General features: G+C 36.5%; 1 protein-coding gene across 2 annotated transcripts in view; it reads right to left on the bottom strand.

The window, feature by feature from the left end:
* ccdc85cb (coiled-coil domain containing 85C, b) overlaps positions 1-13,803 on the bottom strand; it is a 41,611-nt gene that overhangs the window by 12,270 nt on the left and 15,538 nt on the right. Inside the window, exons 2-4 of one of the 2 annotated variants that reach the window (XM_079375638.1) lie at positions 7,881-7,960; positions 5,181-5,219; positions 2,686-2,787 (exon numbers count right to left, since the gene is read on the bottom strand). In XM_079375638.1, the coding sequence (XP_079231764.1) occupies positions 2,686-2,787; positions 5,181-5,219; positions 7,881-7,960 (221 nt within the window). The remainder of the gene's footprint in view (positions 1-2,685; positions 2,788-5,180; positions 5,220-7,880; positions 7,961-13,803) is intronic. The other variant, XM_079375639.1, reaches the window with a different exon arrangement.

Here is a 13,803-nt window from a genome sequence, read left to right as displayed (position 1 = left end):
ATTATGTACTTTTCAATATTAATGTGATTTGAAACATTAAAGTCAGTTGTTAACAAAGATTTGTTGATTCCGATAATGAAGACAGAATGAAAGAGACAAATTATTTCAAGTAAACCATACTGTTGATAAAAATATGACGACAAAAAATAAAATTGCAAGAACTAAGCATTAAAATTGTTTTTTAAAAAACAGAAAAAGAAGAAAAATTAAATCCCTAGTAAAAGGTAATATACTTAAAATACACTTATTTAATACTATTTTAGAAAAAGGTAATATACTAAAATACACTTATTTCATATTAATATATTCACGTACATATCGCCCAAGACTTAAGGCCATTGCACACCGAGTCCGAAATTCTTGTCCGAAATTTCCGTACATTAAAAAATACATCTACACCGTACATCTGAAACTTTCGTCCGTCATCAAAAATTCGGATCGGGTTCGATTTTCTGCGTTTTAGCATCTGTAGCAAGCACGAAAAACGAAAAAACGCATTCGAAAATTTCAGATTCAGTGTGCAATGACCTTTACCGAGATAAACATTATGATTAAACTTTATTAGGAGTATTTCATTGATCATACATTGTATGAACTTTGAATAATATCCGTGTTTAAATGTGAGATATTTCAAGTGTACCTGTTGTATAATTGCAATAGTTCCACTTTAACAAAATTAAATATACTTCAGTATATTTTTAGCTGGACCTCAACACTACTTCTGCACAATTAAAGGGCATTAAGTACAAAATATATATACTAAACGTACAACAGCAGAATATTTGAATTAAATACATAAATATGTAAATGTATTAGTATACTTAGCATGAAATAAATGTATTTTAAATACACATTTTAGTATATTTATTTTTCACTAGGGATATCACTTTGCTACCAGGTTAACTAGTTCACTCATCCACATCTTATTTGCACGAGATTTATGAACAATATTCATAACATCAACATTTTACATTGTACATTATGCCATATTACTAAAAGTCTCTAATGCACAAGATACTTCCAAAAAGCTAAAACGTCTGTTTACTTGCCGCATGCAGTTATTTTAATAGCCAATGCTGTATGATAATTATATTCATAAATCTTCCATATGTTCAACATGTAAATTAATAAATCTCGTCATGTTAAAAGATTTCAGTAAAATTTGGTCTGTTGTACTGTCGCTTGCCATTTTCATATATATATATATATATATATATATATATATATATATATATATATATATATATATATATATATATATAAGCATGCCTATTATTAACATATTGGCTGTTTATTAGTACTTATAAAGCACATATTCAGCTCGACCATATTCCACATCCCTATCCTACCCAATACCTAAACTTAATCTACTAACTATTAATAAGCAGCAAATTAGGAGTTTATTGAGGCAAAAGTCTTAGTTAATGGTTTGTTAGGAATTGGACCTTAAAATAAAGTGCATGCGACCAATGTTAATTTCGTCAAATAAAATGTGAACACATTGATTGGTTACGCAATGAAAAGTAATGAAATCATTAGTGAACTAAATCAGCTGAGATTAGCTGTCTTTAATAATTTTTTGTACCTGATTAATCATTGGCTAATTTTACACACAGAAAAATGCGTGATGGTAATGTCTGATGCCTTTGTTCACTGCTTAGAAGTGACACCAAAGATCGATAAAACATGAAAGGTCAAATGGAATAAATAGGCACTTGAGGAGACGCTGAGTCAAAACAATTTCAAGAAATGAAATTGAAGCTCTGCATTAATGCTGTAAAGACTTTCAGCTGACAATGGCAAGATTCTCAAGCAAGCATGCGACATGAAACACACAGTGGCGAGACTTCCTGTGCACTGGCTGAAGGCTACATGTTCAAAGCCGCATTTGCGTTTCCATTTATTCATTCATCGTATTTTCAGTAGGTCTGCTAATTTTCCAAGAGAAAATGAAAGGAAAAAGTTTTCAAAGGTAAGAAAAGTGCCTCCAGTTCTATACTGGAAAAGCCTATAGCAGTCTATACCAGATGAAAGATTTGACACACCAAGGATCTCCTTTTTTCCCACATTGTTGCTGAATAGAGCCAAACTGATTAGGCTGAGCTTTCGTTTTGGAATAACGTCCCATGATATCTAGTTTGAGCTTCTACTTTTTTTTAGGGCTGTCAATTGATTGCAAATTTATAATTTGCAATAAGCTCCTTATTACTGCTTATTAATAGTTAGTAAAGTAGTTGTTAAGTTTAGGTGTTGGTATTAGGGATGTAGAATAAGCTCATGTAGAATAAGGCCTTAATATGTGCTTAATTAGTACTAATAAATGGCTAATATTCTAGTAATAAGCAGCTAGTAGTATAAAACGAACATAACTTATACTGACATCCTTTATAAAACATAATAAACAGCCTAAACTAATTTATTTATAGCAAAACTTAAACTATGGATGAGGGGGAAATCTCTATCATTTCAAATACTGTATATGTGCCTCGTGCACTTTTTTCTCAATTCGCATTACTTAGGACTACGTCGCTTTGGAATATTAGTCGCAGCAAATTTCAGATGATTAAAAAAATGGAAAATACGGTAAATGAACATGCTAAAATATGCTATGATAACATGCTAAAATATGCTATGAACATGCTAAAATATGTTGATTTGTATGTACAGTTTCTGAGGATCACTCACATTCAGTAGGGCCTCCTGCCTCTGGGGGAGGGAAGACAGCTGTGATTCTGAGCGGTAGAGGGTCATGCCCTTCCGCAGGGCTCGCAGGTCTCCCGGATTACACTGCCGAATGACACGAGAGGGAAAGAGAGACATTATTAAACATCCCATTGAACTAAACATACTTTACTGTTCTCAAAGTAAAGAAAAGTGCCAAGAAAAAGTTATGAAAAAAGTGTGTGCAAGAATGTTTTTTAAGTCTGGTGATCACAGAAAAGAGGCGAAAAGCTGCTTTAAAGGTATAGTTCACCCTAAAAAAAGATAAATCTGCCACTTAAGTTGTTCCAGACCTGTGTGAGTTTCTTTCAGTTGACGGCAGCCATTGACTTTCATAGTATTTTACGGAAGTCGACAGCTACCGTCAACTGTTTGTGCAAAATATCTTCTTTTGTTTGTGCAATGGCACATACCTGCATATCGATAAAATCAGATCAAGTTTCAAAATAGGAAGTCTGACTTCAAAGTTGCGTTCTGTTGCACTTTCCCCAAGTGTGAAGTTTGAAATTCAGAGATTCTTAGATTAATGGATCTCAGCACCAAAACAGCTTCCTGGCCGCCTTTAAGTATTCTTGTCCATTGAAAGTGAGCTGGAATCTCTTCATGCTGCTATAATAAAGACACCCACAGGCTCCAGCTGGCATCATCTCTAATCACCAGTGATCCTTATGACATTTCAATGTCTTGCTTTCATGTTCCCTGAATGCATGTGATCACTATAAGAAAGACCTATAAATAACTCTGTCACTCTCTTTTAGAAGAGAAACTGTGTTTAAGGGGGCTGCAAGGAAGATGTGAACTTTACATACCGCATCACCCGCTAACCATCTATGGTATTTAGGACAACTTGATCAAGGACTGATGTACTTGTGTAGACAAGTACAATTTTGTTTGTATGCACTTAGAATACACACACACACGTTTTATGGGGACATTTCATAGGCGTAATGGTTTTTATACTTAACAAACTGTATTTTCTCTCCTTAATCTAACCCCATCCTTAAACCCTTCACATAAACTCTCTGCATCTTCACATTATTAATAAACTTCATTCTGTATGAGGAAGCTTGTTTCCTCATGGAGACCAAAAAGTCCCAACAAGATCCAATTTTACTGGTATTACTATACGTTTGGGGACATTTGGTCCCCATAATGTAGGGAACAACCAGGTACACATACACATTCCTTGGAGATTTTTCTATCCTTCATTATGACTGTTTGTTGAGAAATGACCCCAGTTTGTAACACAGATATGTATTTTTCCTGAGAAAGACATAAACACCTGAGGGACCCGAGGCGGTGTGTTTACTAATGAAGTAGGTGAGTGTTTGTCAAATTTAAGTTTGTTGTACAATCTGTATGGTTCACTTCGATTTATATAATGGAATTGTATGCAATGGGTTCCAGAAGTCAAAAGTGCTTCTATGTTGTTATGTTATCTTTATTTCTGAAATGAACCTGAAAGCACTGAGGGAGTGTCAGAAATCCTGTGGACTGATGTTATTTTTCATCACTGAGGCAACAGGAACTGCTGGAATGCAGCCTGTTTAAAGGGCCACAATTCCTCACCTGACTGTATTGTTGCTCTGACAAGTAAATGTTTCCCACATGTAATTACCATCATAACTAGGAATAGATATGATCAATCATATCACTCAACAACAGACTAATCAGTTTCGTAGTCATTTTACAGACATTTCTGTTAACCCTAAAACACCATGCAATCAAGTGCAAAATTCAAAATACAGGTTTTAAACACCTGTAAAAAAAAAAAATGAGATGGTATCTTTTCAAAATGTACTAATATGTACAATTTTGGTACTAATATGTACTTTTAAGGTACTAATTGGCAACCTTTAGGGGTAAATAAGGTAAAAAAAAGTGTACCTTCTGAAAAAATACCACCCTTTATTTCTGAGAGTGTATGATGGGCCCTAATTACAGGGGTTCTTTATGACCGACTAGTCAACTAATCATTCAGACAACCCAAAATCTACTCCGTTTTGAAAATATGCACAACCTTATTTTGCTGGACAGTCAAATATGATTTTAAGCAATTCGACTGGACTGAAACACAGCAGACAGCGCTAGAGAAGTTATGGGACGATGCCCAAGATAGATAAGTGGGTGTTTATAAAAAATTTAAACATGTTCACATTCATATTTACATCCATCAGTCTGTCAGACATGAAAAATTGACGCCGCACTACCTGTGCTGCTTGAATAAATGATAAGATCGGAAAGACTTTTCAACACAGAGGGACAAGCATATGAGCTCATGCACCAGAAGCCCCCGAGCACAGCCCAGCATGTTAGCACAAGCGCTTAGCCTAGCATGCCATTGTACACACCAGCTTTTGAAGTCACAAAGAATGTAAAGATAAGAAAAAAGCAAGAAAAGAGAGCTATAGGAGGACATAGAGCTCCACCACCACTGAGCAAAAGTGTGATAAAATTACCTTCATGGACAGCTTTGATAAGCTATAACGGCTACAGGGCTGGAGAACACAAAACACATTTCACAAACCAATTAAACAAATACAAGTTCATGTTCATACAGTTTCTTCACTAGAGCTATCATAACCAGGGCTGTGTTTCCCAAAAGCATTGTAAGATTAAGTACCTCGTAGACCCATTGAAACCAATGGAGCTACGATCAACTCAAGTTTACAATGCTTTCGGGAAACGCAGCCCAGATTAACTAGTCAGATAATGTTTGCACTTCTTATGTGTGGTTTTGCAGGACATTCAAAATTAGATTGTCATCCGATATCATCAGATTCAAATTTAGACACTTGAATGAAACACAAATCCTTTTGGAATGCAATCCTTTCATTTGTCTTAATTTTGGGAAATGTCACCATATATTGTTTTCATCATAGATTTGTGATTTTTCAGTGTAGAATCAAACATTTTGTTGGAGACCTAAAATCTAATTATTATTAAATATCATTTAATGTAAACAAAGCCAGTGGATTTTTACTACAAGCAAAGATTGTTACAGCTAAACAGATTTTACATACTGTAAGAAAAAAAAAGATTTATTCATGGAGGTTCTGGCTTTAAAGTCTTTGATTCTGCTTTGTGGTGCACTACAAATTGACCAAAGCATCTATAATATAATATAATATAGGCCTGGTTTCACTGACAGGGCTTAGACTAAGCCAGGATTAGGCCATAGTTCAATTAAGACATTTAATTTTTATAAACATTCTTAGAAAAAAACATTACTGTGTGCATCTTGAGACAAAACAAAGGCACTGATATATTTTAAGATCAGCCAGTACAAATTTATTTAAATTGAAACATCTCAGACTTATATTTTAGTCTGAGACTATAGGCTTAAGCCTTGTATGTGAAACCGGGGGATAATATAATAATGAACTGCTTGGCTGGAAGTGTTTGTGTTATATTTCTTTAAAATGCCATTTGGACATTAAAGGGATAGTTTACTCAAAAACTGAGTTCAAACCAAATTGTGCACGCAAGTACAATGTTATTTGTGTTTGATTTTGCAGCTAGCCTTCAATTTCAGCTTCTGCTGAAATGCTGAAAAACTACCAGCTATTGCAGAACAACACTTGCATTTCAAACGCACTGCTGCACCTGCACTGCACATTGTATTAGCTGAAGCGTTTCCCAAAACTAGATCACAATCTGGCAAAAATCACAGTACATGATCAGGTGTGTGACCAGTTATTACCAGGTCATGAATGATGTTCATCAGACTTTCTGGACCTTTCCATGAAAACAGACCTTTCGTTCTCAGGGTCATGTGGGTTTAAAGTAAGCAAACCAAAGCGTCATCTATCACAACAGCTGAAATGGCTTTTAGGAAAAGCTTAGCCTAGGTATCCTGGGAAATCAAGAGTTCAGCTCAGTTCATGTGCGCTCAGGACAGCGTTCTCTGAAGGATTGAGCTCTCCTCTGAATTAATCATGCTTCAAGTGAATTCACTCATTCTCAGAGGACTGCAGCGATGAGACGCTAACCGTTTTCTTATTTGACCAGAGGGAGAAAGTAACTCTCTTGCATTTTAATCATAGCTTTACAAAGTGCTTTCCATCCTGGGGATAAAATGCTTTCAGACGTTCCATGCACTATGTTCCACATGTTCAGCGAAAGAGACTGGTGCGAGTCTGGTACACCAACATCCACTGCAAGACAGAGGGGGACTGGCAATGAGGATATATGATTAAAAGAGAGAATTATTGCAGATCCAAGGACTCTTTCAAGCCAACACTCTTGGCTTTGTTTCTCTGAATACTGTGTGATGTATGCTACCTACAAAGGCCTTCATAAGAACTGCTTTGTAGTCTGTATTTCCAGTGCCCACACAGTGTTTTCATTTTCACTGGTGACCGAAAATTCAGTCATCACTTATGAATCACCATGTCATTCTGAATCAATGTGACCTTCTTGATTCCAAGGATTACAAAAAGGTTAAATGCTAAAAAATGTTCTAGCTGCTCTTTTACATATGATGAAAGTGAAAGGGGATCTGGAATGTCAACAAATGGTCAGGAATCCACAGCACAGTCGTGCAGGTCACATTTATGTTCTGATGCCACTGAGGTCAAACCTGAGATCTAGTAGCAACATGTCAACATTGCACCTCACTTTTCCAAATATGAACGTTTTATTCCTACCTACACATCTACAAAACCTGGAGGTGAAAGACCTAGCGAAATCCTATTCCAAGTGCTGAGGAGAGTGGGCTGTAATGCTGTTCTGCTGGATGGGTTCACGGTAAGTGTTTTTGTAGTTGTCTGTACTATGGTGGGTGAATACATTTGTGACATTCGGTGATAGGCAGACTGATTGTGGTGCCTTCAGGATAAATAGGTGAACTTGAAATGCTCTTTCGGTTGGTAAAACCCACTCATTCTCCACAAGGGAGGTTAAATTGAGGCCACAGACGCTCAGAGATGCCCACACAATCCCAGCGTGACGGTAAGCTGCTCCTTCTTCCTGCCGGAGGGGATGCTGTGTGCCAATTTAACACAGTTTGACCCGCCATGAATTAAAGATTGGCTGCCTTTTTCGTAACCCCAAACTGCCACCAATAATATTGGCACCCAATGACAAATCTAGGTCTAGATTACTCATATTTTCAAGAGCTTTAGAAAAAGAAAGCATGTTGTTAACTCAGTCCTTACTTGTGAGAGCAGTTTGTTGTTATTGTCCTCTAGAATCCGGACCTTGGTTTCTAGCTGGCGAATGTAGTTTGAGGATGCATCTGCAAGACAAAGACAGGAATGAGATCAATTAAAATCCTGACATGAACAAAAAAACTACAGTGTTAGAACTAGTGATTTTCTGTTGTCAATGAATGCATTGGTTTTCTCTATATACATTGCCAAAGAATTCAAATGACCAAAAGCATCATTCATGGTTTGATGTGGTCTGTACCGAGCCAGTAACTTTGTACACTAGCAATCAATGTGTAATGCTGCTCGTTTAATTCTGGGCTGGCATCAAGGTTCAGAATGCATAGAAAACTCATCTCATCACAGACTTCGTAACATGCAAGACTGAAACAAAAATCAAGGAATATGCCAATCAATACTGAATTATAAAGTCGCAAATTAAATGATAACTATTGTACTGCAGTACGTAACTTAAAAACAGAGGGGAACATTTTTTAGTAATGCAGCAAACAAATTATAGTTTTGAATAGATTCATTGAAAATGACCATTTGAACTGGTTCATGGAAACACATAGGAGCATTGCAACAGGCCCTTAGATGTGGGGGCCCACTAAATGTGACTTTACACTGACATAAAATATTTCCTGTTTTTAAAATATATTACACTGCAATTTTACATTTGACCAACTGAGACACCCGGCTTTCCGACCTTCTTGAGTTTCCTACCAGATACAATGGAGACCACGAAATAAAGCACATACTTTAATTTATCCTTTTGAAACTTTTTTTTAAGGCATGCATGCATTTGATTAATTCGGTTATCCAAAGAGTAAAAACATGTGCTGAGTTAGCTGGGAAACTGTAACATCCAAAAGTTCCTTATGCAGCAAGAAATGTTTATGTGCACTGAAATCCCTTTTTGCTGATTTTAATCATTTAATCCAAGAACTTATGTTCCATTTTTAGGAAAATAGCAAAAATGAAAGCCATGCAAAAAAGTGGTTCATATTTCCTCTGATATAAAAGAGTCATTTTATTTGCTTAAGTAAGACATGACTGTGTTGGCATGGTGTAGAGACAATGGGCGGCATTAGTTATTAGCCTAATAGATAAACCCATTGCCATGTCTGAGTAAAGCCCTCAGCAGTGGACAATGAGGCAGTGCAGGGCGGCTGCAAATCCCTAGTGACACTTTAATCTAACTTTATCTGGCTGACTGAATGATGATGGGCACGGGCCAAGCCGATTAAGAATCAACTCCAATACATAAAACCCTTGGACCAGCCCAGATCCACCCACTACTGAAAATCAATCCAACCAGAACCAGCTATTAGAAATATGACTCCACTAGCCCAAAGCAATTCAGTTTCCATCTTTCCAGGGAGCTAAATGTTCTTGTCAGCATAACTCGCCACACAAGAGACTTCCACTCAACTATAGTCATCAGATCTGGTGGAGTGAGGACAACATAGCTGACCTTTAGCTGTAAGACACAGCTCAAAGCACAATTTACACAGAAACACCTCTATGTTATGACTTCTCAAATTTCATTACATTTCTTTTTTTTTGACATTACTCCATGACATAGCATGCAGATCCAACAAATTGTTCAAAACTGGTAATAAAAAAAAAAAAAATTATTTCATAACTGATTTGAAGTAATACAGTACATTTTAAACTGAATTTTAAAATGAATACATTTTAGGAAAATGAACTGTTATATCCACCTTACTTTTAACGCAGGATTCTTAACGTTTTGGTCTCATTTAGTTACTTTACCTGTACAAAAACAGTCATTTATGTTACTTCAGACTACAGACTGGCATTTGTCAGTTGGTGTATGTCTCTACTGTCTTTATTATTGCAATTTACATAGTAAAATATTATATTTAATTCCTTTCTAGTCAAGTCACCGTTATTTATATAGTGCTTTTTATTGTGTCAAAGCAGCTTTAGTATTAAAAAAAGGAAATAATGTGTTGAAATAGCGTTCCGTTTTCCTTTCTAGCACACAATGTAGACTTATAGCATCTTGTAGCTTGGTTTACTGTCTGCTAGACTCCAGTTCTTCAGTTAGGAGTCCATTCTGATTGTATTCAGACACAACTGCACAATAATCAAATAAATCTGATGTGCTGATCAGCTATTTGTGCACGTTAGCTCAGTGAACTGACATAGATGTTTTTATGTGTGGCGGCACGACGCGGATGAGCGTGTGGGGGTGGGGTAGCGAGTCTGTCCCTCTCGCTTTGTCGCTTCCAATCGCATGACCCACTTCTATAGCTGCCACTGCGGCACAAGGCTCACGCGGGAATCTTCAGGCTAGGCCACATGGGCAGCGACTGTTAAGCAGTCTTCATGACATCACAAGCAGCCCCTTCCAACAGCAGTCACACCCGAAACCCACAAACGCAGCAGGGTTTGTTCAGAGAGAACTGAGATGAATTCCGACTTCTTAGAAACACGCTGATAAGCCTACAGAAACGCTGTCATTCAGTTTCATTTGAACATCTGTTCCAACACACTGGGCGCTGCCTACTGCGTGCAAGTATGTGTTTGAAATACTGCATGCGTGTGTGTGTGAATGACTGTGATTCTTGAAGGAGAGAAACGGAAAAGAAAATCTAGCAGGAAAAACTCCAAGCTTTAAATGGGTGTGTGCATGAAGTTGCAGGATCAATTGCTGCAAGATGTGGCAGTCCAAGCAGAAACAACAGTCCCTACAATAATTCATTCCATACAGCCTGACCTCATTCTGTTAGAAAACTACAGCATGGCAGACAATGAAACAAATTAAAGAGAGACCGGAGATAAGAAAAAAAACTAAATTCACTCTGTCTGAGTTTAGAATTCAAACTTGCCTAAAAAGAAAAAAAACTTGTTGTTTAAAAGTCTGCACAACATTTATTGTCTCACCGGCGGATAGGGAAAGTAAAGTGAAAGTGTTAGGGAAAAACAGGAATAGACAGACAGAGAGGAGTCATATTTGGATAGCGAGTTCATGTTCAGGCTCTAGATTGGACTGCTATTGATGGTGTTTGCTGTCACTACTGCTCTGTAAGGGATTTCAACAAACTTGTAATATCACTTTTTTTATTTTAATCAGTTTACTTACTGCATGACTAAACACAAATACTGAATGGTTTCAGAATATTTTTTCTGAACACTCCCTCGCCTGCTATTCATCAGGCCTCAACAGGTAAACACATCCCACTTCTCAATAACCTCACACCTTTGGTTGCCATGTTGTGCTTGGTTTTCAAACAAACAAAGCATCACGTTAAAACCACAAGCTGCATGACATTTAGCATAAATCTATCTAATTGAAAACATATGAATTCATACAATGAAAGTCAGTGGGATTCAAAACACTGGACTCATTGTATGGACAAACACAGAAGAAAGTAAGCCATTACCATACACCTTCAATCATTACCTCAGCTTGGAGAGTTGTCTTTAGTTTAATGATTGACTGCAACAGCGACCTTGATCCTCACTTTAGCACACAACTACAAATGAAGTCATTTACTTCAGTCCAGTCGCCTCCTCAGGGAGACAAAAGTGCTGTTTATTTACTCTAGTAAACTAGGGAGGGTTTTAATAGGCTATTTATGTATTTAGTTTACAGGTGAAGTTTGTAAAATGTTGGAAAACCTTTTGAGGTTAAAATACCTTTACCTATCCCATTCTAATAGTCAAAGACAACTGTAAGTCATTTATAGGTTGATTTTCAAGAAAGTGTAAACAATGTGGTTTTGTGGCCCATTTATTTGTACAGCACTTAAAACACAGCATAAACAGGAAAATGGCAAGTTCAATTACCTCAATTTCAGCTCAATTTAGTTCAATGCTGCTGATTCAATTTAGATCAATAACAGTGTTAATAATGCAACGATAATCAATTATAAATCTACTTCAAAGGCAGCTCAGAGTCATTATCCAGCTCAGTTCAAGTTTTGTTCTTACTATAGCGGTCAAATGGATAATATTTCTAAACTGTTTGCCCAGACCAGCATCAATGGCAGAGTTTGAAGAGTCATTATTTTTGTCACTCAACACTCAACACGTCCCCTTTAAGATGTGTGTGGCCAAGTTTTCAAACTGTTACACTAATCTGTTTTACCAGCTTGAGCTCCCAGACCTTTTTAATTATATGGTGCTTTCAGAAAATACAACCTCTTGTTCTCATTGCCTTGTGTTAAAGTCAAACCAAATGCACTTTTTAAATGAAACATGACGTTTATTTTTAATCCGTCTGTGTTGGATGGCTTAAAATATAGCTGACTGTCTAAGAAATCATTGACTATGTGGGGTCACAGATCAGATCAGTTCTGTTGTCTTAAAGATCAAGTTGTTAGGAGGTCCAAAGAGTGTCCTAGAAGCAATGTGAAGTCAACTGAGAAAAACATGATGCAACCAAGAATAAACTATTAAGATCAGGCCATCCCATCCCAACTGCAACTGGACAAAAAGTCAAAACTGTTTTCACACTAAATCTTTTTACAGGACCAGAGTCTGGTTTGGTTGTTTAGCTGGTGGTTTTTTTTAGTGCTTCCCAAACCTGATCACATTTAGGGTGTCTCTATATCTCACACAGCCATTGTAGATCACAGGAGCATCAGCTGATGAGCTGAATCAAGTGTGTTTGATTAAGGAGTGCATTCCACATATGTTCATGATTTCCATGATGCTTCATCATCTTTTGAATGGTTTCACTTGAAGACTTTGACATTAGACGTTTCTCAAAGTCCATAATCAAACTGCCTTTCATCAACTTTGTGGTTAGAAACATAAAATAATATCCGACCTTTATCCCATTATCCCTCAGGCCTTCTAGCTCCATGGCCATGTAAGTGTTGGTCACATGAGACCACAGCAAGAGGTGTAACAACATTTCCTCGGGGGCAGAAGACACATCACATTATCAGATGGCCTTCAGAGGCACAGCTGAGCACATCACAGCAACTACAATGTCCAATAAATATTTAATTTACTACTAGATGCCATGATCAACAAATGCAAAGAGATTCCTCTCCATTCATATTACATGAAACAAGTGTATGAATTTTGTTATCTGCAGCCAAACAAGCTTCATACATTAGTAAAAACTACCTTAGATATATATATATATATATAATCTGACACAATTATTGTTACCACTGTCTAAACTAATATGTGACTCTGGACCACAAAACCAGTCTTAAGTCGCTGGGGTATATTTGTAGCAATAGCCAAAAATACATTGCATGGGTCAAAATATGCATTTTTCTTTTATGCCAAAAATCATTAGGACATTAAGTAAAGATCATGTTCCATGAAGATATTTAGTCAATTATGAATATATATATAAACTTCATTTTTGATTAGTAATATGCATTGCTAAGAACATCATTTGTCAACTTTAAAGGCGATTTTCTCAATATCTTGATTTTTTTTGCACCCTCAGATTCCAGATTTACAAATAGTTGTATCTCGGCCTATCCTAACAAACCATGCATCAATGGAAAGCTTATTTATCTAGCTTTCAGATGATATATAAATCTCAGTTTTGAAAAATTAACACTTAAGACTGGTTTTGTGGTCCAGGGTCACATATTAGTTTAGACAGTGGTAACAATAATTGTGTCAGATTATATATATCTAAGGTAGTTTTTGTCCATGGTCACATATGGGATCTATGGGATGGTCAATCAGTCATTTCTTGACAGTGGTGACTAATATTTTTAGTAGTAGTTGTAGTAACAATATCATTTTGGCATGCTTTTATAGTGTAATTATAATTTAATTCAGCCTGGATGACATATCAGTAGATCACTAGTTCTAACGAATCACACAAGGTGTGACCAACCAAACGCTATCATTAGTTGAACAAGGTAATTATGAAAACATTGCATTGAAAAAAGTCACCTGCCTATCCATTATGCTCACATGT

Source organism: Barbus barbus (genome assembly GCF_936440315.1).
Source record: "Barbus barbus genome assembly, chromosome: 24".
Taxonomy (NCBI): Eukaryota; Metazoa; Chordata; class Actinopteri; order Cypriniformes; family Cyprinidae; genus Barbus; species Barbus barbus.
The sequence above is the reverse complement of the archived record's forward strand: the minus strand, read 5'-3'. Positions and strand labels throughout refer to the sequence as shown.